The sequence below is a fragment of the Perna viridis genome, chromosome 12 (assembly GCF_037379345.1).
Source record: "Perna viridis isolate PV_CMFRI_1.1 ecotype Kerala chromosome 12, ASM3737934v1, whole genome shotgun sequence".
Lineage (NCBI taxonomy): Eukaryota > Metazoa > Mollusca > Bivalvia > Mytilida > Mytilidae > Perna > Perna viridis.
In genome coordinates this window covers 3,220,614-3,243,204 of record NC_142456.1, presented here as the reverse complement: position 1 = coordinate 3,243,204, position 22,591 = coordinate 3,220,614, and the positions used below count along the sequence as shown (strand labels likewise).

The 22,591-nt window shown below is 33.0% G+C and overlaps 1 protein-coding gene across 7 annotated transcripts; it reads left to right on the top strand.

The window, feature by feature from the left end:
- The first annotated feature begins 16 nt into the window (after nt 1–16).
- LOC148600784 (uncharacterized) lies at nt 17–22,591 on the top strand. Of its 7 annotated transcripts, none has more exons than XM_088556610.1 (12): nt 45–63; nt 1,169–1,220; nt 2,631–2,710; nt 3,057–3,177; nt 4,471–4,617; nt 5,454–5,582; nt 6,893–6,965; nt 8,948–9,141; nt 12,865–12,904; nt 14,296–14,381; nt 18,669–18,833; nt 20,277–22,591. In XM_088556610.1, the coding sequence occupies exons 3-12, from the start codon at nt 2,675–2,677 to the stop codon at nt 20,471–20,473; spliced, it is 1,188 nt and encodes a 395-aa protein (XP_088412736.1). In that variant the 5' UTR covers nt 45–63; nt 1,169–1,220; nt 2,631–2,674; the 3' UTR covers nt 20,474–22,591. The 7 variants fall into 7 exon arrangements, with proteins under 7 accessions (XP_088412739.1, XP_088412736.1, XP_088412738.1 ...); XM_088556612.1 differs by lacking the exon at nt 1,169–1,220 and adding an exon at nt 1,377–1,465 and having other exon boundaries at nt 49–63; XM_088556614.1 differs by lacking the exon at nt 45–63 and adding an exon at nt 72–277 and having other exon boundaries at nt 913–1,220; nt 5,457–5,582.

The following is a 22,591-nucleotide window of genomic DNA, read 5'->3' as shown; positions in this document are numbered from 1 at the left end:
TGCTTTTCTGCCTGGAAAACCCACATTCTGGATAATGTCATTGCTGTCTGATATTGATTTTAGGTAAGAACATTTTAAATTTGTAAAAATATCAGGTACAAATGGTTAAAATTTGAAAATAATGTATTTTCTGGTACCATTCTTTGTTTTCGTCTTGAAAAAAAAAAAAATCCGGGAAAATCGATAGAAAGGGACGTAATCCCGGCGAAGACTAACGGATTCAGACGAAGATAAACGAGTGTTGTAAAAATACACATTTCTACGAAATTGGAGCCAAGTTATAGTCGGCGTCACATAAATAACATACTGTTAAAATTTGAATAAAAATATTTTCTACGACTTTATTGACACCTACCGTCGTTTAAATTGTCTTAAATGACTTGCTCATTCGTTTAGCCAAACGGCTTCTCCCTAAACATTGAATCGTTAAATTCCGGTCAGATTTTAATTCTAGGTGGCAATATTTACATTGTAAAAAGTCGGCCATGTTTACAGTGATCGGGTTGCTAGGAGATGTTGTTTACGTTTAAATGGTTTGTCCAAAAACCGAAGAACCCAGAATGCAATTCGGCGTTATTTCGGATATCTCGGATTTATTTTACGCGAACAACGTATAATACCGAGAAGTTGATCAAGCAGACGATTGTCACCGGAGTTCGACGGGAACTTACGCACTTCGTTTGTAAACAATTCGTCCCGTAAAAACCAACATGGCGGATATTAGTATGGGATTTTCCCGTAAGGATTTGTTACGCATGATTTAAGCTAATAAGCGACTTGTTTTTGAGAAGCTGTTTGGCTAAACGAATGAGCAAGTCATTTAAGACAATTTAAACGACGGTTGGTGTCAATAAAGTCGTAGAAAATATTTTTATTCAAATTTTAACAGTATGTTATTTATGTGACGCCGAGTATAGTAGAAAATTTAATTCATCTTCGCATTCGTACATGCATTTTAATTTTACGATCAGACATTTTCTTCATCCCTGGGAAACAAAGTGTCTGATAGTCTCGAATTAAGCTTAAGTTTAGTTAAAGTTTAGTAAGTGATCATGATATAGATCTAGACGTAGTTAGGAACGAAGGACCGACGGCACGAAATAACTACAAACCGGAACCCAGTCGGCGGAGTAGTAATAAATCGAGGAAATTTTTGTACTAAATATAGAAACAAGAAGAAAAAATTGTAACAGTTTCAACAGTTGACCAGTGTATGACAGGTAACAAATTATACTTTTTTTTTTACTTTTTGAAAATTACAAGTTTCATTATATCCAATCAATATAACAGCTTGACAGTTATGTATTTAACTATTTTAAGTATACTGTTTATATATGCTCTTTCAAGTCTTTTATATACACTTTTACTAGTTTTAGTGAGAATTCCCTTAGAGATTGTCAACAGAATGACAACTGAAGCCTTTTTTAGTTTTAGGAAGAGTCAACTCCTGATACATTGTATAAAGGTGAATTTGGACACCCATGTATTATTTCCTTTTTAAATTATATACGATGACACACATTTGGCAGTGGTGTAATGTTATGGCACTGTCTTGTCCAAAGTAACCCTCCTCTTTTTATCTCACATTTTATCTAGAAAAGGATTTTGCAATATGTAGTTATACCAAAGACGACTTTTGATACACAAAAGACATTTATTATGTTATCCCATGGACATTTATGAATGAATCATGCATTTACTTTTCTTTTCTAGATGGTATTTGGTTTTCAGTGTGTGTTTTGGTTTTTCTTTCCCAATCTAAATTGAATGGTATTCAGTTGGAAAGCCAGGAGTTTCTACACTGTTTGATAGGCGGTTAATATTCTTGAAAATTATCCTTGGTGTAACATTTAAGTCTTTTGGTATAACAAGTTTGTACATGGTATAAAAAGTTTGTCCTTAGTATAACACACAGTAAAAAAGTTCAATAATTGCATGATGAAACATTTGTTTTTAAAATGATTGTTACTGTATTGATGCCTCACAATAACATTATGGTGCCATAACAGAAATTCAAAGAATTCTTTGAAACCAGGCATTATTCTGGGGATTTTATGTGGTTAATTTCGACTACATTTCGCACCTGGATATGAAAAAGACCATTACCAAATATAATGAAGCTTAAATATTTTTTTTTTCATAGTTTTGAACCCATATTACATTGCAAACTGTCTAATGTTTAAAAATGGTCTATATGACTTATTCTTTTCTTCTAATAACTTAAACAATCTATGTTATACCGAAGACGTTTGCTTGTGAATTTAAATACACATCTTAACTTTTGACGGATTTGTTCTCTACTTACTGTGGAGACACTTGGGACGATGAATATTTGGAATCCACAGACAAAAATAAAACCTAGAACCATTCGTTTCTGCAAATTTTTTTTTTTTCAAAGCACCAACCCCGGAATTGCACATATTTAATGACCCATAAATTGATTGCAATATGTGCTTAATAGGACATGAAATCTTTCATTTTTTGCTCTTGAACTTGTCAAGCATGCTTTCAATTTGGTAAACAAGACTTTAGTAGTGTATTTTATAAAAGAACATGTATTATGTTGTAAAAATATTTTTATTCAAATCATCATTCACTAGATACATGTATTTCTATCATTTCTTTTTCAGCCATATCATGATTTATGGACCTAGTTGGGAACAATTAATACAGAATGAAGAGTATTCAATTTTTAATCCCCCTTATATTGGTAAATGAGCAACTGTTATATTTTGATTTTAAGTTATGTAAAATATTGGTAAATATATGTCTTTTTATTGGGGGATACCTAAAAGAGAATAACTCCTGAATAAATGGTAGAGATGGGGGAATACATTAAATGTGAACTTAACAATGACATGAGCATGCATTTAGCCATTTATGATTTACTTGTACATGTTCTAGAATTCTAACTTCCTAGATACTTCTAAAGATGAAGAAAACTGTCCCATATAAGTCATCTATAGAAAAATAAATTTCAGGGGTCTTTGCCTCCTTGCACCCCCTTCTATGGGTTCTCAATTTCCTGTCTCCACTGAATTCATACTTTATTTCAGACAACTACTGCAGTTGACTCCAGATCTTTAATAGATCATGTTTGTGGATCAAATCAAAAGGAAAGATTCATCCATAGTAGACAAGAGTCAGTATGTTGCATTACAACAATTTGTCACCCAGGTAATTATTCATTGGTTGTATGATGGAAAAAGAAGACCACAAAAGTATAAAAAAACAACAACATTATCAGACTGTCAACTTAAGACAAGCAAAGGCAGTCCAAGGGGCTTTATTGAAAGAAATTTTCTACACAGCCTGCCTTCCATATATAAAACATAAAAAAGTTAAATTAAAAACACTCAAAATTAAAACAGGAACAGGGGCAAAAGATGTTGCAGTATAGATCTAGCTTGATAAAGGCCCAACGTAGATAGAGACAACAAAACAAACAATAAAACTTGTTTCAAAAGAGGTCTAAGTAATATATTTAAAATCATTGGCAAACACAGTGTCAAAAGGTAAGGACGAAAAAAAGAAAACTGCTTGAGTAATTATAACCAACAAAAAACATACACACACATGACCAAAAAAAACATAATTCTAAAACTGGATGTACTATTTTTCCTGTTATACCGTCTTCTTTTTGTTGATTTTTATACAGAACTTCTATTAAAATCAAATGTAGAATTCCCATTCACAACATAGAGGTGATTATCCAATTTATGAATTCAGTTCTTGTATACAATTAGTTTTTGGATTTAGATCTTCCTATATATTTGATTTTAATTCTGCTGATGAGAGGTTACTCCTTGAAACATATATACAGCATATTACAATTTCCAATATATGATTGGTATTTCTGTAAAGCTGTTTAACCACAAAAATTGATATCCACTAAAATGAATACATTCACAATGATAAATGAACTTTCCATTCTGCAATTTGCACCAGATGTACAAAAATGTACATATGTACTACAAGGCGATCTATCTGACTCTAGCCATTAGAAAACATACATGTACAGAAGACTTACAGTGATTAGGTAATCTGGTGGGGTTTGTGTCCCCTGCATTTCTGAAAGTACTCACTGCATTGTCTGTTATGCTCAGTATTTTTACATCATTTCTTTATTTTTATTAGTCTTGGCGTCTGCTTACATATAAAATATAACCTACACAGAAATGTCTGGGTTAGTAGGAATAATCGCCATGTTCTCATGTATTTTCCAGCCATCCATCTGCCTATCCATTAACATGTAGTGTATCTTGGCCTTTACCAATCAATGGATTATGATTAGAATTAAGATGAATTTGATAGTTGTACATTGTATGCTTTCAGGGAGGGGAAATTTTCAGATCCTTTCAAGGGTAGATAATTCAATTAAAGATATCATGAATATACTTGTTTTTTTAGTGCCATTTTTGCTTTACTACGCTATTTCTAGTTCTTTTTCAGTTTGCACTCTTATTTCAGGCCAAAAGTTTAAATTTTGTACAATGCAGGATGGATATGATACATGTCAGAACTGCCCTCTAGGTTTGACCCACAGAGATACTATATATACTTCAAAGTTTGATAGTGAAATTGATCCATGTATTGAAGAAGAGATGTGTGACGGTTGTAGGTATCAAATTGTTTATTGTTCTTTCACTATAAGATGTGTATTAGAATTTAAATTTTTAAACAGTTGCAAAAAGGTTATGATACAGTTTCTGGTAAGGCCAAATAAAATGAATTAGTGGATTTTCATCACCTCCCACCCTAAAAAATTGACAATATTGAAAAGAAATTTTGGGCGGAAATTTCAAAATCAGATTTTTTGTTTAAGTCAATTTCTAGTGTTGAGGTACTTTCATACACAAATCTTACATTTCTTGATGACTGAAATGATATTTTTTTCTCTGAAACTGATATAGCTATGGATTTAGAACATACATGTATCTATTCTTCAAATAGCTAAAATTAGGGTAGCAAATATCTGGTAAGGAGTAAAAAATAAAAAAAAAATAAGATCCTTCTACTGCCCCATATTTTTTGTGAAGGTTGGATTAAAATCTATAATTTAAGTTTACTTGGCCTAACTCTGATACACATATCATACAGTTGATCTAACGTATAATGCAGAAACTATTGTATTTGTCCCTTGCAAGTGATTTTGATTGCTTGTGAGTGGGGTATGCATACTCAGTACAACAATGCCTGCAACTTAGTGTTTTTACTTTTTATTGGTAGAATATAGGAGACCCAGGTGAGTTAATAAGGTTCCTTGGAGCCTCTTGTAAAAAACTTGTAAACAATTGTTAGGCTTGAAGACTAATGCTATGTATCCATGAGACATTTACCAAGAATTTTAAATTCTGATAAAAATACTACAAGCTGACACTTCGCTTTATAATGAAGTTTATCAAAATTTCTATAGAATGTTTATTCTGAGATTTTTCTATTTTACTTTGTAGCAGATCAAAAAGTCATTAATGGCATTTGTATGTGTGATTTAACAAATGGTTACTATGGCCGAGATAAGAACAAGTGTGGAGTAGATGATGGAACCTGCAGAAAACAGGGACATGAACTGACACTTGATGGTGAGGCACTATATATATATATTCTTTTGGTCTTAAGCTTTACCTCATATATACCAGAGCTCCATATTACCTGTGTATTTACCTTTTATACTCCACCACTTAAAGTGGCAAGGTATTGTGTGATACACCCCAAAAAACTGCTTGTCCCTCAGACCTGGCGGGGTAGCCGTTAGATGCCCTTATTTTCACAAAACAAAATCATGTGAAAACAGATATAATGGTACTATTGACTATTAAAAACTTAGTGAAAGAATTTTCTTTCATGTTTTTTATAGTATAGTAAGAGGAATCGTTGTTGATATTATAAAAAAATGTCTGTAAAAATTGCCCAAGTTGATGAGGAAAAAACAAAGAAAAGAAAACAATAAAGTTGTTGTAAAGGTGCAAGTGTAAGCAGTATCTTCTGAAGTATAGAGTTCAAAGAAAATATGCAAACACCCATCATTTTAAGGGTAATTACCCTTTATGCTTATCTATCTGCAGCTCTGGGAACAAACCTTTGTGCTTAAACCTTAAATCTGTGGGTCGAAGGTCAAGATAAAAAAAGTTCATTGTAAGGATGTAAGGTTTGCTTTACTACTCTCCAGCTTTTGAGGTACTTGTATATGGCTTGGTGGGTCTCATTACTATCCAATTCCATTGGTCAAATGTCAAAAGTTTTTGTGAACACTGAGGAGAAACAAAGATCAATTTTATTCCAATGTCAATGAATTACTACACAAAAGGTATACCCTATATATACATAAGGAATTTTTTTTACTTACCAGTTTGAACTTGCACAGGAAAAATTACAACATATGTTTTTTTATGTTTTCCTTATATATTGGACCAAATGCAAATAAAGCACCAACTCCACTTGGTGTTCAAACTCATACAAAAAAAACTCTTTTCGTATACATGTATGAAGTACTCAGTTGAAAATATATAATTACCATGTAACTTTCATCAGCAAGATTTTCATAAATTAATTTGTTAGTCCTTAACAAATGTTTTCATGTTCATTGGATACATGTACAAATTATATATGAGAACATATGTTGCAATTTTTCCACATATATGGTGAAACCTGTCTTAGAGACCACCTGTATTCAGCAATAACCTGTCTCAGAGACCACCTGCAATAATCTGTCCTAAAACAAAGTATGACTAAAACACCCCTATATAATACATTCTATGTAAAATTAACCTGTAGACACCACCTGTTTAATGTGACCATGATTTTGCTCTCCCTTGGATGGTCACTTAAAACAGGTCAGGTTTGACTGTGAATCAATTGTTGCAATGATTTTGTTATTCTGTTCAATGTTTAGGTTACTGTAAGCCATGCAGCAATGACCACTTTAAAAGTAAAGATAGCTATGCACTATGTACCAATAAAACAAGGTAATATAAGTATATATAAATCTTAAAGATACAATGAAATAAATAGAGTTGTATTAAGATACATGGACGAGGTCTATACTGCAATTACTTTGTCCATTCATTTGTGCACATTTTTGCATTCATATTGCAAAAACTGGCTGGGTAGTTTTGTTTTTTAAGGATTGTTTTCAATTGTTGGATATAAACAACTTTGGGTCCATTTACCGAGTAAACCACAAAGCGGTTTATGTTGCAGCATTAACTGACCCAAAATCGTTTATATCCCATATTATAATCAATCTAACCAACAGTTGAAAACATTTCTTATATTTCAATTTAAAAACGCCAGAAAACAAAAGAAAAATAGCAATATATTGTTTTTAGCTCACCTGGCTGATGGCCATGTGAGCTATTGCCATCACTTGGCATGCGTCGTTATCTTCGTTATCGTCCATCATTGTTAACAATTTTTCAAAACTCTTCTCCTCTGACACTACTTTACCAATTGGAACCAAACTTGGTATGAAGGTTTTTTGGGGTATTCTGCATAGAACTGACGTGGAGAGTTGATCCGTCAAAAAATATGGCTGCTGTTACTAAAAATAGAACATAGGTAGTTTTTCGCATATATCTCCAAAACTGTTAGGTTTAGCCAAATTCTGACAGTGATAAAAGTTTTCAGCATGATGAAATCTATCTGTGATTAAATTTTCATTATAATCTGTTAAGCTGTGTTTGGGTTATTGCCATTTTTGACATTTTTTGCTATTTTTAATGTTATTTCTTTCAAAAATCTTCTCTTCTGACACTTCTTGACCAATTGGAACCAATCCTTGTATGAATGTTCCTTGGCTTATCCTACATAGAGTCTGATGTGGGGATTTCTGATCTGTTGAAAAACATGGCCGCCGTTATTAAAAATAGAAGATAGGGATCAAACAGTAGTTTTTCATATATCTCCAAAACTGTTAGGTTTAGCAAAATTATTTCAATTGCTGAAATGACCCTTATTTTAAAGCTTTCAAAAGTCTTCAGGGATCAAAGTTGTCAGTTGACTCCTTGAGAGAATTATTGCCCTTGAAAGATGAAAAATGACTGTTTTTTTTTAGTTTTCAGACAATATCTTGAAAACTATTATAGATAGAAAGAAACTTTTAATCGCTGAAATGATCCTTATGATAGTCTTACCAAAGTCTTCTTGAGTCAAAATTGTTGGACAGCTTGTTAAATTTATTGCCCTTGAAAGACAAACTTTAACCAGATGAGTGATTCAGGCTCCTGGGAGACTCTTGTTATGAATATATTATGAAATCAACACTTTTTTTAAACTTGATCAATACTGTCAACTGTCAATGGATTGTACCATTTGTAATTTACATGCATTTTTTTTAATGTATTTGAAATTGTTTGTAATTAGGGAGTGTTGCTAAAATACCAAGTTATAAGAAATGTACAATGTTGCTCAATAATTTCAAAATTAAAATATGTAAGGAATTACTGTTATATTTTTCAGTCTATGAAGAAATAACCTCAGTTGTGTGGTGCACACTAAATAACCTGCGTGGCAAGTTACTTCCGAGTGTGCACCATGGGCATCAAGGTTATTTCTTCAATCTAGTGGTGCACTATAAATAGCCTGCATAGGAGCTAGGTTATTTTCAAGTGTGCACCATGGGCATTGAGGTTTTAGTCGCGTTTCAAAATGTGGTGTATGGTGATGTATCAATTTTTTTTTTATCCAATTAGAAAGCATGTTACTTCTGAAATTAACTTGTAGCTCATTAACAAGCTTTTTCATAAAAAGTTATCATTGATTTCCATTGACAATGTTATGTCTTACCAACCGTAACTTGTAATGACTGTAAAACAGAATTTCTAGAGCTCATAAAATTAAATTTGTTGATATTTTCTGAAAATGTACTTGTACATGTATAGTGTAAAAGGATTTTCAACTTTGGATCTAGGTTCAACTCGTGAAATATTTATTTCCTTGATTTCTTTAGGTGCAGTCCAACTCAGGAAGTTGATTATGATGGATCAGCAACAGAAGACAGAACATGCCGAGCAAAAGTCTTGCCAACAAAATCTACATCACCAAAACCAGCTGCTGGACCAACAAAACCAGAAGTACAAGTTACTAAACTGACAAATGAAAGAATCTCACATGAAAACAAAACTTCTAAAACACAGAATACTGGTAAGTCTAATTAAAAGTTGTAAATTATGGTAGAATTCTATGGTCCATTGCTCACATTTTTGTCCACAGACACTTGGTGTAATAACATGATGATTGTTACTGTACTTTTTACATGGCTGTTTTTTTAATTGGGATGTATGGTATAGTATCAACGGGTGTTTTTAGTAAAGCAGAGGACGCTTACCCTATCAATGCATCTGGTCCATGCTCCCAGTTTTTAGTGGAGTCCAAGTTGCTCATTTGCTTTTGTTACTTTGTATGTATGATTTTAGTTACTTTATGTTCTTTGTTGTGTATGTCTGTTTTCCATGTCTGGTTTGTCCTTGGATTACATTCTTTTGATTACCACTATTGCCTTGGTTCCCTTGACTACTCTTTAAAGCCAATATCTTGAAAACCATAATAAATAGAAACAAATTTTAAGTTTTGAAATTACCTTGTCCATCTGTCATTCTGTCAATTTATCTGCCTGTCTGCCATTTCACCTATCCTCTGTCTGTCCAAATTTCCTCACAGTTATCTAAGAATTTAATTGATGAATTGATTTCAAATTTGCAGTGTAGCTTTACATAGGTTAGGTATACCTCTTAAGCAATTTTGAATGCTGTCTTATGGAACGCCTAAACTGTCTGATGAGATACACATTTGTTTATGTGTTGTCAATTTTATATTACTTGCTGTGGTTTTATAATTACATGTGGTCATTTTATATTTATGTTATGTAGGAACATCTTTTCATTATGTCGTTTTGTCTTTATGTTCTGCCATTTCGTATTTACGTTTGTCATTTTGTCTTTACGTTCTGTAATTTTGTCTTTACGTTCTGTCGTTTTATGATTACGTTATGTCAACATATATTTACGTTATGTGGATTTATCTTTACGCGCAGTGTTTTTCTTGTAACATGAGGTTGTTTCATCTTTACGTTATGTCGATCTCTAAATACTTTACGTGCAGTGATTTCTTCTTTACGTGACGTGGACAAAAATTTCATGATGACGTGTGACCCCGGAACTTTTCGATCCGGTGTAAACTTCAAATCAGTCCGTAAAAGGCAAAATAGACATCACAATGCTGATTAGAAAAATGCTGAATGAAATACACTTGGGTAGTCTATCCAGTCACCGTAGGGTGTTTATTCTATAGTAAAAAATAGCTTATTAGTTATTTACGTTCAGTATTATCACAATTGATACACCTGGGACTCTGTTGATGACTTGTGCCGATTTTCGTAGTCAGAATATATTTTTTTTAATTCCAATAACATGGGAACAAAAAATGATAAAAATATTACCCCTACCCCTAGAAAACTGGTCCCAGTATCAAACATAACTTTCATTCACAGCATACCGACACTGTGAAACTCGTATTTTAAGCATTCATAATTAAGATAATGATTTACTTAACATATCTGATCAATTCAAAACAATACGTTTTTGTATTTTTGGCTACTTTGTATACCATGTTGATGCAAAAATCATTTTTTAGCTCACCTGTCCCAAGACCATGTAAACTATTGCCATCATTTGGCGTCCAATAATACAAAACTCTTCTCCTCTGAAACAACAACCAATTAGAACCAAACTTGATATGAATGTTTCTTGTGGTATCCTCCATAGAACTGAAATGAGGATTTTTGTTTTGTCGAAAAACATGGCCGCCGTTACTAATAATAGTACATAGGGGTCAGACAATAGTTTTTTGCATATATCTCCAAAACCATTAGGTTTTGCCAAATTCTTTTTATTGCTGAAATGATCCATATTATAAGGCTTACTAAAGTCTCCAGGGAGAAAAAAGTTGTCAGACATTTCCTTGTTAGAGTTATTGCACTTGAAAGGTGAAAGATGATTATTTTTTTTACAGATTTTGGCCATTATCTTGAAAACTATTATAGATAGAATAAAACTTTAAATTGTTGAAATGATCCTTATGACACGACCTACAAATGTTTGTGGGGATCAAACTTGTTGGACGACTCCTTGTTAAATTTTTTGCCCTCAAAAGACAAAAAAAATATGTTTTAGCAGTTTTCAGCCAATATTTTGAAAACTATAATAGATAGAATGAAACTTTCAATTGATAAAGGATCCTTCTGATAAGTCTTACCAAAGTGTTCATTGAGTCAAAATTGTTGGACAGCTCCTTAAAATTAGAGTTGTCCTTGAAAAAAAAAATAAGTAGGTGAGCTATTTAGGGTCCTTGGAGCATGTTGGTTACGATTTTCATACTTTTTACTTCTTTTTTTTCTGCAAAACGAAGTAAATTCACATATGTATGTATCAGTATGCTGCCAAATGTCTCAGCTTTACAATGATACCAAGAAAGCTGCGGTAGTATTTGTTTTTTTTTTATCAAAATGAATACAATGGAACTCTGTCTCATTGAAATCGCTGAAATTGACATAGTTTTCAATGTCAAAACCCCTAGAGTATTTATTCTTCAGTAAAAAATGGCTTACTAGTATTTGTTATTTATGTTTGGGATATTCACAACTGATACTTCTTGGATTCTGGTGGTGACTTGTGGCAATTTTCGTAGTCAGAATTTATAAAACCAAAACAAAAAAAAATAATAATAAAAATAAAAAATGCAAAAATGGGAATTTCAATATTCCTGTAAAAAGTCGCATAACTTCGACTCTACAAGATATTACTCGACTTCCTGTTTGAATGGGGGTATGCCCAGCTCCTGCAACTTTATGTTTATGCAAAAATGAGGTAATTTATAAGTCTATGACTCAGACTCATAATCACATGGAGTAGTGTCCAAGGAACATTGGTGATATGTTTAATCCTGTTGATGTAAGCTTTCTTTCAAATTTTATAGTCTTCCAATTTTATGAATAAGACTTAAGGACTTTATTTATAGGAATGGTGAATTTTCCCATTATTGGACTATAACTTAAAAAAAAAGAGGGGTTGGGATATTTTTGTAATAACTTGAAAATGCTTCCAGCAATTTGCATGAGAAACTTTGTTGATTTCTTTATTTCTATAAATAATAGTCAATATGATGACATGACTAGCTCTTCAGTTGGGTTAGCTATTTTTTAGATTTCAAAATAAACACTAATATAATATATTTAGATTTAGGATTTTAGTTCTAGCCCAAAATTGGTCCACATTTAGATCCCAAGTGTCAAAATTTGAGTTCTAGAGATTCTTTAGTTTGGTTTGTATAAGAATATATGATGGTTTTTAATTTTGGACCATAAAAGATAAATTTCTAATATTTACTATTTCTATGACATTCATTCTGTATTTGGAACCATTGCTGTGTCAAAACTTTAATCACAATACAAATTAAGAGTAAATAAGTGTCCCTGCTTGTCCCAATTGTCAGATTTCTACCATTCTCTGCAGCATTTTATTATAAAATTAAGTAACATAAGGAAGCATTAGATTTTTAAACAACAGCCTCTTCATTTAATAAAGAATATCACAATCATATAAGTACCAGTAATAGTTTTTGGGTTCTTTGATAGGCTGAACAGTGGCAGGTCACAAAATTATATTTTATTTCTTGCATTTGGGCAGAAAATAATGAAATAATAGCCTGGAACCCCCTCTTCCTATCCTTTTCCAAAATGTCTTGAGCCAACCCTGCTGAATCCTTGTGTGTATATAGAATTCTGATTTTTAACTCCATGTAGTTAAAAATTGAAATCAGTTTTAATACAAATAAAAGTGCTAATGAGTGATGATTATATTCTGCTTACAGATAATAGTACAGTAGATGAAGAAATTAAGACCTGGATATGGTATGTTTCTTATAACCTTGGTTGAAAAGGTGGAAATATATAATGATCATGCTGTCCGTCTGTTCTTCCATCCTGAGTTTTAATTTACAGCAACTCTCAGTCCTGGAATTTGATAATACTTTCACACATTCTTTATCACATTATGCACCTTCTGTTTAGATTTCCATTGATTTTCCATCTGAATCATTTTTTTGTTTTCCATATGAAAAACATGGACTTTGTCCTGTATGGTTTCTAGAGAGGGAATAGGGGCATCAGCTAGTATGAATTAGAATTTTCAGCTGAAAATTTGTCTCCAATGCTTGAATTCTAATAGCCATCATGAATATCAACAAAACTTGGATGGGTGATGAGCAATGGTGTCAGATTTTTACGGGCCATATAATGGTATCTTCATTGTCATTACTGGCATCTGTTAACTTTAGTTTATGTTCAATAACTTGAATATTACAACTGATCTAACTTTTTGGAAATTTTACCACATTGTTCCTAGGGACATGAGGGAGGGCCTTGTAGGTTTGTTTTTTTTCCCACCCTTTTTGGGATAAGGCGCTAAAACAATGAAAATTTGTGTTATTATTAGAATCGATAGGAAAGGTTTATTGTTTCTGATTAAGGTATCAAATTTTTTTTTAAATTTCATTTTAAATTTTGTTTTAAAAATATTTTTGCGGGGTAGACTTATCATTTACGTTTTGGAAGTTAAAGGAGCACAAAATTGGGCCACACCAAAAATAATCAACTTTCAATTTTTTGTCTGATTTTTAAACTTTTTTAAATTGGTTTCCTTATAAAACTCCCCACCAGTATTTTTAATCAGATTTCAAATATCTCTTTTGGTTTTTTAGTGATAAGGGGCCATAAGGGACACACCCCAGTAGTTTACTTTTTTATATTTGTTCTGTTTTCCAAATTTTTGCTACAAATGTATAATGTGTCCAAACCAGTTGTTGTGTCCCTATTGAACTGTAAGTCCCTAAGTTAAGAGTGTGTGAAAAACTAGTTTTGCGTCCACACTTCCCCAAGTGAACATAATTTGACATGCTGCGGTCATATCATGTTGCACTCCATGAAGCACTTCAATTTTATTTTAAGGTCAGTAGGTCAAAGATCAAGTTCACAGGATCATGATGAAGAAAATTTTGTTGTTGTTGTTGTTACTTATATCACTGCAGTAGTTAAATTTAAATTGATTTTGTTTTTGTTTTTTTTTTTTTTATTAATTTTTTTTTGGTCAATTTTCTTCACATTATGACATACCAGGGTTTTGTTTGTCACAGAAGAAATATTATTTTTGTTTGTGTGGTTGAAATGACTTTCACAATTCCATAGTTTATGAAACACATGCAGTAAACATTCTGATCTTTTATAATTGTTTTATTCTTTTGTAGGATACCTGTAGGGGTAGTTTGTATCTTTATCGGTATAGTGATTGGTTTAATTATCTGGAAACGGAAAGGTCTGTGCAGAACAACTGGTAATTATACTTAAGTTCTTAATCTGGAAAATAACAATTGGTATCATGCACTGTTTGGATTGTTTGTTGTTTGCTACATTTGTAATCTTAATCCTTAACAAGTTTTAACAAGGAAAGCAAACTGAAAATATTAAAGTGCCACTAGAAATGGGGATAGGAAGAGGGTTAATCCATGGGCAAAAAAAATTTGAATACATATATATATCAGTAAATTGAAGAGAACAAACAACATATTAGCAGCATGAACCCCACCAAATAACTGGGTGTGAATTCAAGTGCTGCATAAAGGTGAAATGTTACAATTTCACTTTCACAGTTACTAAATGTGATCTTATCACTACATGTACTTGTAAATTGGACAGTAGTAATTTTCACCATAAAAAGTGCAGTAAAACATGATTTGATGGAGTCTAAAAGATATTTCTTCCTTAAGTAACCTTATTCTAATTTGAAACCCCTTGGAAAATTCAGTCAGTCTTTTTATCTATATCATGTTGGCATAAGGATTTTTATGATGCTGGCTTAAGTGCACTTCAAAAAATGCTGAAAAATACTTTTTTTAAGTACTTCCTTTCTTTTACTTTTAGCACATAGACAAAGGATAATCATTTTCAAAGTCACCCATGACAGCCTTTTTTCAAAGTTTTGGGATACGAGTTATTACCCTTGACATAGCATCATAGTTTATCTCATGTTAGGAAACACTGCTTTAAAAACCTGAAGTCAAAATACAATTGTCATTCAGAATCAAATGCTTCTAAATTGTTCAAATTCAGCGGTATACAAAAAAATACCATGAAGTACTTTGATAAAGTGAAGTACACGTACAAGCACAACATATTATTTGAATATCAGAAACAATCACCGACCAATATATTTCCAGGTTGTACTTGACCTCGGAAGACTTAGACTGTTAGAACAATTTTGCCTGGTCCATTTGACTTTGACACGTCAAGATTTTACTGTATGAATACAATGAAACCTGTCAAAACAAAAGATACCAGTCTCTATCAAACTTCTCTAGTCCTCCCATGTTAAAGATACCGGTCTGTATCAAACATCTCTTGTCCTCCCACGTTAAAGATACCGGTCTATATCAAACATCTCTCGTCCTTCCAAGTTAAAGATACCGGTCTATATCAAACATCTCTAGTCCTCCTCTAGTCCTCCCACGTTAAAGATACCAGTCTCTATCAAACATCTCTTGTCCTCCCACGTTAAAGATACCAGTCTATATCAAACATCTCTCGTCCTCCTCTAGTCCTCCCACGTTAAAGATACCAGTCTCTATCAAACATCTCTCGTCCTTCCACGTTAAAGATACCGGTCTCTATCAAACATCTCTAGTCCTTCTCTAGTCCTTCCAAGTTAAAGATACCAGTCTATATCAAACATCTCTAGTCCTTCTCTAGTCCTCCCACGTTAAAGATACCGGTCTATATCAAACATCTCTCGTCCTTCCACGTTAAAGATACCGGTCTCTATCAAACATCTCTAGTCCTTCCAAGTTAAAGATACCAGTCTATATCAAACATCTCTCGTCCTTCCAAGTTAAAGATACCAGTCTATATCAAACATCTCTCGTCCTTCCAAGTTAAAGATACCAGTCTATATCAAACATCTCTAGTCCTTCTCTAGTCCTCCCATGTTAAAGATACCAGTCTATATCAAACATCTCTTGTCCTCCCAGGTTAAAGATACCAGTCTCTATCAAACATCTCTAGTCCTTCCATGTTAAAGATACCGGTCTATATCAAACATCTCTAGTCCTTCTCTAGTCCTTCCAAGTTAAAGATACCGGTCTATATCAAACATCTCTAGTCCTCCCAGGTTAAAGATACCAGTCTCTATCAAACATCTCTAGTCCTCCCATGTTAAAGATACCGGTCTGTATCAAACATCTCTTGTCCTCCCACGTTAAAAATACTGGTCTATATCAAACATCTCTCGTCCTTCCACGTTAAAGATACCGGCCTATATCAAACATCTCTCGTCCTTCCATTTTAAATATAGCGGTCTCTATCAAACATCTCTAGTCCTTCTCTAGTCCTTCCATGTTAAAGATACCGGTCTGTATCAAACATCTCTTGTCCTCCCATGTTAAAGATACCGGTCTATATCAAACATCTCTTGTCCTCCCACGTTAAAGATACCAGTCTATATCAAACATCTCTAGTCCTTCCAAGTTAAAGATACCAGTCTCTATCAAACTTCTCTAGTCCTCCCATGTTAAAGATACCAGTCTATATCAAACATCTCTAGTCCTTCCAAGTTAAAGATACCAGTCTCTATCAAACTTCTCTAGTCCTCCCATGTTAAAGATACCGGTCTGTATCAAACATCTCTTGTCCTCCCATGTTAAAGATACCGGTCTGTATCAAACATCTCTTGTCCTCCCAGGTTAAAGATACCAGTCTATATCAAATATCTCTTGTCCTCCCACGTTAAAGATACCAGTCTATATCAAACATCTCTAGTCCTTCCAAGTTAAAGATACCAGTCTCTATCAAACATCTCTTGTCCTCCCACGTTAAAGATACCAGTCTCTATCAAACTTCTCTAGTCCTCCCATGTTAAAGATACCAGTCTATATCAAACATCTCTTGTCCTCCAACGTTAAAGATATCAGTCTCTATCAAACTTCTCTAGTCCTCCCATGTTAAAGATACCAGTCTATATCAAACATCTCTAGTCCTTCCAAGTTAAAGATACCAGTCTCTATCAAACTTCTCTAGTCCTCCCATGTTAAAGATACCGGTCTGTATCAAACATCTCTTGTCCTCCCATGTTAAAGATACCGGTCTGTATCAAACATCTCTTGTCCTCCCACGTTAAAGATACCAGTCTATATCAAATATCTCTTGTCCTCCCATGTTAAAGATACCAGTCTATACCAAACTTCTCTAGTCCTCCCATGTTAAAGATACCAGTCTATATCAAATATCTCTTGTCCTCCCACGTTAAAAATACCGGTCTGTATCAAACATCTCTTGTCCTCCCACGTTAAAGATACCGGTCTGTATCAAACATCTCTTGTCCTCCCACGTTAAAGATACCAGTCTATATCAAACATCTCTAGTCCTTCCAAGTTAAAGATACCAGTCTCTATCAAACTTCTCTAGTCCTCCCATGTTAAAGATACCGGTCTGTATCAAACATCTCTTGTCCTCCCATGTTAAAGATACCGGTCTGTATCAAACATCTCTTGTCCTCCCATGTTAAAGATACCGGTCTGTATCAAACATCTCTTGTCCTCCCACGTTAAAGATACCAGTCTATATCAAATATCTCTTGTCCTCCCATGTTAAAGATACCAGTCTATACCAAACTTCTCTAGTCCTCCCATGTTAAAGATACCAGTCTATATCAAATATCTCTTGTCCTCCCACGTTAAAAATACCGGTCTGTATCAAACATCTCTTGTCCTCCCACGTTAAAGATACCGGTCTGTATCAAACATCTCTTGTCCTCCCACGTTAAAGATACCAGTCTATATCAAACATCTCTAGTCCTTCCAAGTTAAAGATACCAGTCTCTATCAAACTTCTCTAGTCCTCCCATGTTAAAGATACCGGTCTGTATCAAACATCTCTTGTCCTCCCATGTTAAAGATACCGGTCTGTATCAAACATCTCTTGTCCTCCCACGTTAAAGATACCAGTCTATATCAAATATCCCTTGTCCTCCCATGTTAAAGATACCAGTCTATACCAAACTTCTCTAGTCCTCCCATGTTAAAGATACCAGTCTATATCAAATATCTCTTGTCCTCCCACGTTAAAAATACCGGTCTGTATCAAACATCTCTTGTCCTCCCATGTTAAAGATACCGGTCTGTATCAAACATCTCTTGTCCTCCCACGTTAAAGATACCAGTCTCTATCAAACTTCTCTAGTCCTTCCAAGTTAAAGATACCAGTCTCTATCAAACATCTCTAGTCCTTCTCTAGTCCTCCCACGTTAAAGATACCAGTCTATATCAAATATCTCTTGTCCTCCCACGTTAAAAATACCGGTCTGTATCAAACATCTCTTGTCCTCCCACGTTAAAGATACCAGTCTCTATCAAACTTCTCTAGTCCTTCCACGTTAAAGATACCAGTCTCTATCAAACTTCTCTAGTTCTCCCATGTTAAAGATACCGGTCTATATCAAACATCTTTCGTCCTTCCACGTTAAAGATACCAGTCTCTATCAAACTTCTCTAGTTCTCCCATTTTAGTTTCAACATATTTTAAACCTGTGTAAACTGCCTATCTAGTTTACAGCTTTCTGTTTCATTTACAGGTTCTGATGATAGAAGATCTGATAATCAGATATATCATTTGGTTTGCTGCTCTAATTGCTTCAACACAGTTAACAGAAAACTCTTCTTTTTGAATGGTAAAAATTTTATTTTTGGTGACAGAAATAGAATGGTTTCACAGGTGAATCATCCTACCTCAGGTACAGGTATGTTAACGATTTAATTATATACCTATTACTGTCATTACCTTCATCACTTTGATATTAATTGTCAGTCTCTGTAAGAATCAGGCAGTGGGTGAAACATGGTATGAAAAAAACCATCATTTTGAAAGTTTAAGTTGACTATTTGCACCATCAGAATCAAGAAAAAAAGAAAAGATATTGTGTTGGTAAATTGAGTTATAATTTCATTTAAATGCACTGAAATTGAATATTTCAAGGGCAGAAAACTCTGTCACAAATTTCATTTTTCTAATATGCTAATGAAAAAATTCTGAGCAAATCCAGCAATGCAGAGATCAAATAATAGTCTTTTAATATAGGAAAAGCATCCATGAGTGAAATTATATCATCAGATCCATGGGGTTTTTACATGTATGTTTCTGATTTTTTGCACTTTGCCTGAGTATTTCTTGCAAATTCTTTCACTTTACAAGTGACTGTGGCTATGATTATTACTGAGTTTATAACCATTTTATTTTTGTGACGAAGGATGTCAATAGGATTTCATGTCTGTTCAATTTTTTACTATCATAGATTTCTCACAGATATATTTATTATTAGGAGACTTATTCCCAGCTATTTTTTGCTTTATTTTCTTGCTTCCAAAGTTAGCTAAATAAAATGATTGTGAAAATTAGTAGCTTCACAATAGTCAGTCTGCTGTCCTCAAGAATGGCATAATAAACCTATACACAAGAAATACAATACAATCATGAAATAATTTGATTTCATAAGTGACAATTTCTTTGATTGAGTAGAAAAAATTTCAAAAGACCAAACAGGGCAGTGGCATTGTCATTTTATTTTTTTTAAATTATATGTTCATTATATTTAGTTTAGACATATTTTATTTCAAAGAATACATCAATATATGACAAAGAATACATCAGTATATTATGTTAATATATTATAATACAACATAAGGATTTGGAAACAAGCTGAAGCAATATGCTAATCAGTCTCCTAATAAGCAATAAAATTATGTAAAGACAATAATAGCAACTGCTCTCAATACATGTATTTTTAATGCAACTATCTATTGGAGAAGTAAAGGTTGAATTATACTAAAGTTAAGTGAAGAATAAGTGTAGTCATTTTTGGTCTATGAGTGTTAACCTCAAAGCATTCAGAAGGGTTTACCTATAAGTGTATCTCCTCCTAACTTGTTCAAAGGATTTTGGTAAAATTTTTCAGGAAGTTTGGGCATCATATATAATAAGGAATATAGTTCGGTTCCTCCGAAGGGAAGACAGTCCAATTAATGGTAATACACTTTTTCATTAAAATCCATTTGAAGAGGATATTCTCTTTGTGTGCTTGCACCCAGTATTTTTTGTTTTTTGTTTTGTTTTAAATGCAACATAAACAAATTCATGTTTGAACATACAGTTAGTTGTTACATTGTAGATATCTCTATTATTTCAGCTGCATCCACTTCCAGTGATGAAGAGGATACCTTAATGACTGATAATGGTCATGTGCCAGACCTGAATCCAGATGATTATTCTGAAACTACTGTCTCAAATTATTTGGTAGATGAGGAGACTGCCCCTAAGGAGTTATATAATGCTGTTTCTACTTCTTTAAGCAGCCAAACAGAACTAAAGAAGCCATACTCATAACTTGGTGCTCCCCTTTCTTTCAGTTTATTAGATTCTAAAGATCCAGAGGACTCACATTTTTAATATGGTGATTATGAAATGTATCTAGATGTGGTTCAGTCTGCTGAAACCTTCTGATTATAGAAAACCTAGTCTCTAATGTCCAGATAAGTTAACCAACTTTCAACTTGTTGTGTTAATACATGTACTGATAATTCCACGTGTGAGTTTTTCATTCTTGACAGATGATAGGTTTGAACTCTATTGAAACAAAGTTAATACAAGTTGTTATGCTTGCACAAATGAAAATTTGATCATCAATTTTATATTTCTTGTTGAGGAAAAGGGTCTTACATAATAGCTTTGGGTTTTCGGATGATTTAATGGCAGTACTTTAAGCACTTGCTAAAGCTTATGCTGAACTTTCTTTATTGGATAACCCATTCATTACACTCTAAGAATTATAATTTGTTACAGGTTTGTTTATGAAGGCATTAAGTGTTAGTTTATTGTAGAGAAATCAAATTGTTATATTAAAGATGTCTGAAATGTCTTTCATCTGATGTGTTACTGCATGATGTGTTTATTAAGAATACTTGTTGATTGAGATATTGTACATGAGGGAGGTATTGACTGATATTAGTGGGTGAACTTGATATTTTTACTTAAAAAATGTTTTAATATTTACTTGCAATTTTACCACAAGTCAAAACTAAAAATTTTAAAGTTTCTCTCAGTACCAAATTTACATTTATTTGTAGTATGTTCATAATTCTTTATAATCTTTTGATTAGACTGCCAATTATTTTTTGGGGTAATTTTGCTTTGTTTTTTTTTCTAGAATTACTATTTAGTTCAGACATTGTTTTAAAGAAGAATTTATTTCAAGTTGTTTAAGAAAGTTGTAATGTTATCATTTTCCTTGCTGATTTCAGTATACTGTCTTTTTAAAATTCTTGATCTCATAGGACCTGTAAGTCTTGTTGTCAATTAAGTTTTTGTCTGGAATTTCTTCTGCTGAAAACATTCAAAATGGGAGACCGATTTGTATTTAGTTTGGGACTTCCATACACATGAATATAGTGCATATGTCAATAGAATTTTCTTATTAGCAGTTTTTGTGAAGATTGCAGTCTACAATCTCTAGACAATGACATCCTATGTTTTCTAGCGGGAGTTACGGTCAAGCGACCATCCTCGTTAATTTGTGAACAAAACTTACAAGCTCTATTGTGAGAAGCCTTTGAGTGAATGGACATATATGTAACCTTATTTATATATTGTCTAATTTCTATAAAGAGATTTGTATAAAATTTATATTTAAAATAATGGCACTTGTTTTTAAGAAATTAGTTTTGATATCTTGTTTAATTTCAGGACTTAAAGAAGTTTTAGTTCGGACCATGTTTAAAACATGTTTGTGAAGCTCTTATGTATAACAATTCCTTCTACAGTACATATCTGTGCCAGTAGACCCCTCAGTATGTTGGTGCCAATGCACTCCTACATAGTCTTGTAGTATTTTCTTCATTGTTCTACAGTACCTTAATGAGTCAGGAATAAATTTCTAAATAATACACTTTATTTCTGTAGTCTGTTCAGTGTTAGTCATCTATTTAACTTCTGGGTGACTTTTCACATAAACTTATAAAGTGTATTGTTATCTATAAGTCACAATGTAATAATTTTCTTTGTGGGGGGGGGGGTAATTTTTTTTTTTTTTTTTTTTTTTATGCATGCACACCTATTTTCTCTAGTTTTATAGGTTTTCCTCTACTTTGAAGAAAAGCCAAAAATATATGGAACAAATGTGAATTGTACCTCTGGCAGAGGTGTTTACTTATACAGATTTCCCGTTTTTTCTACAATTTTTTACTGCAAATTATGTTCTACGGATTGTGCATATCTCCATAGTACCTTTGTTAAAATTTCAGAAAGTTCAGGATTTTACAGATTATTTCCAGAGAATATGGTGACAAATATGGATTGTCATCAAGTAGTATAAACAGATCTGCTCTGGTGTTCTTCATACCTTTTAGTCACAATTTTGGCTGCTCGATGACTTTTAAGTGATCTGTTTGACCACAATGTTACTTCTACTTTTGTAGGTTTCCTTGTAGGAAAAATAATCTCCCCCCC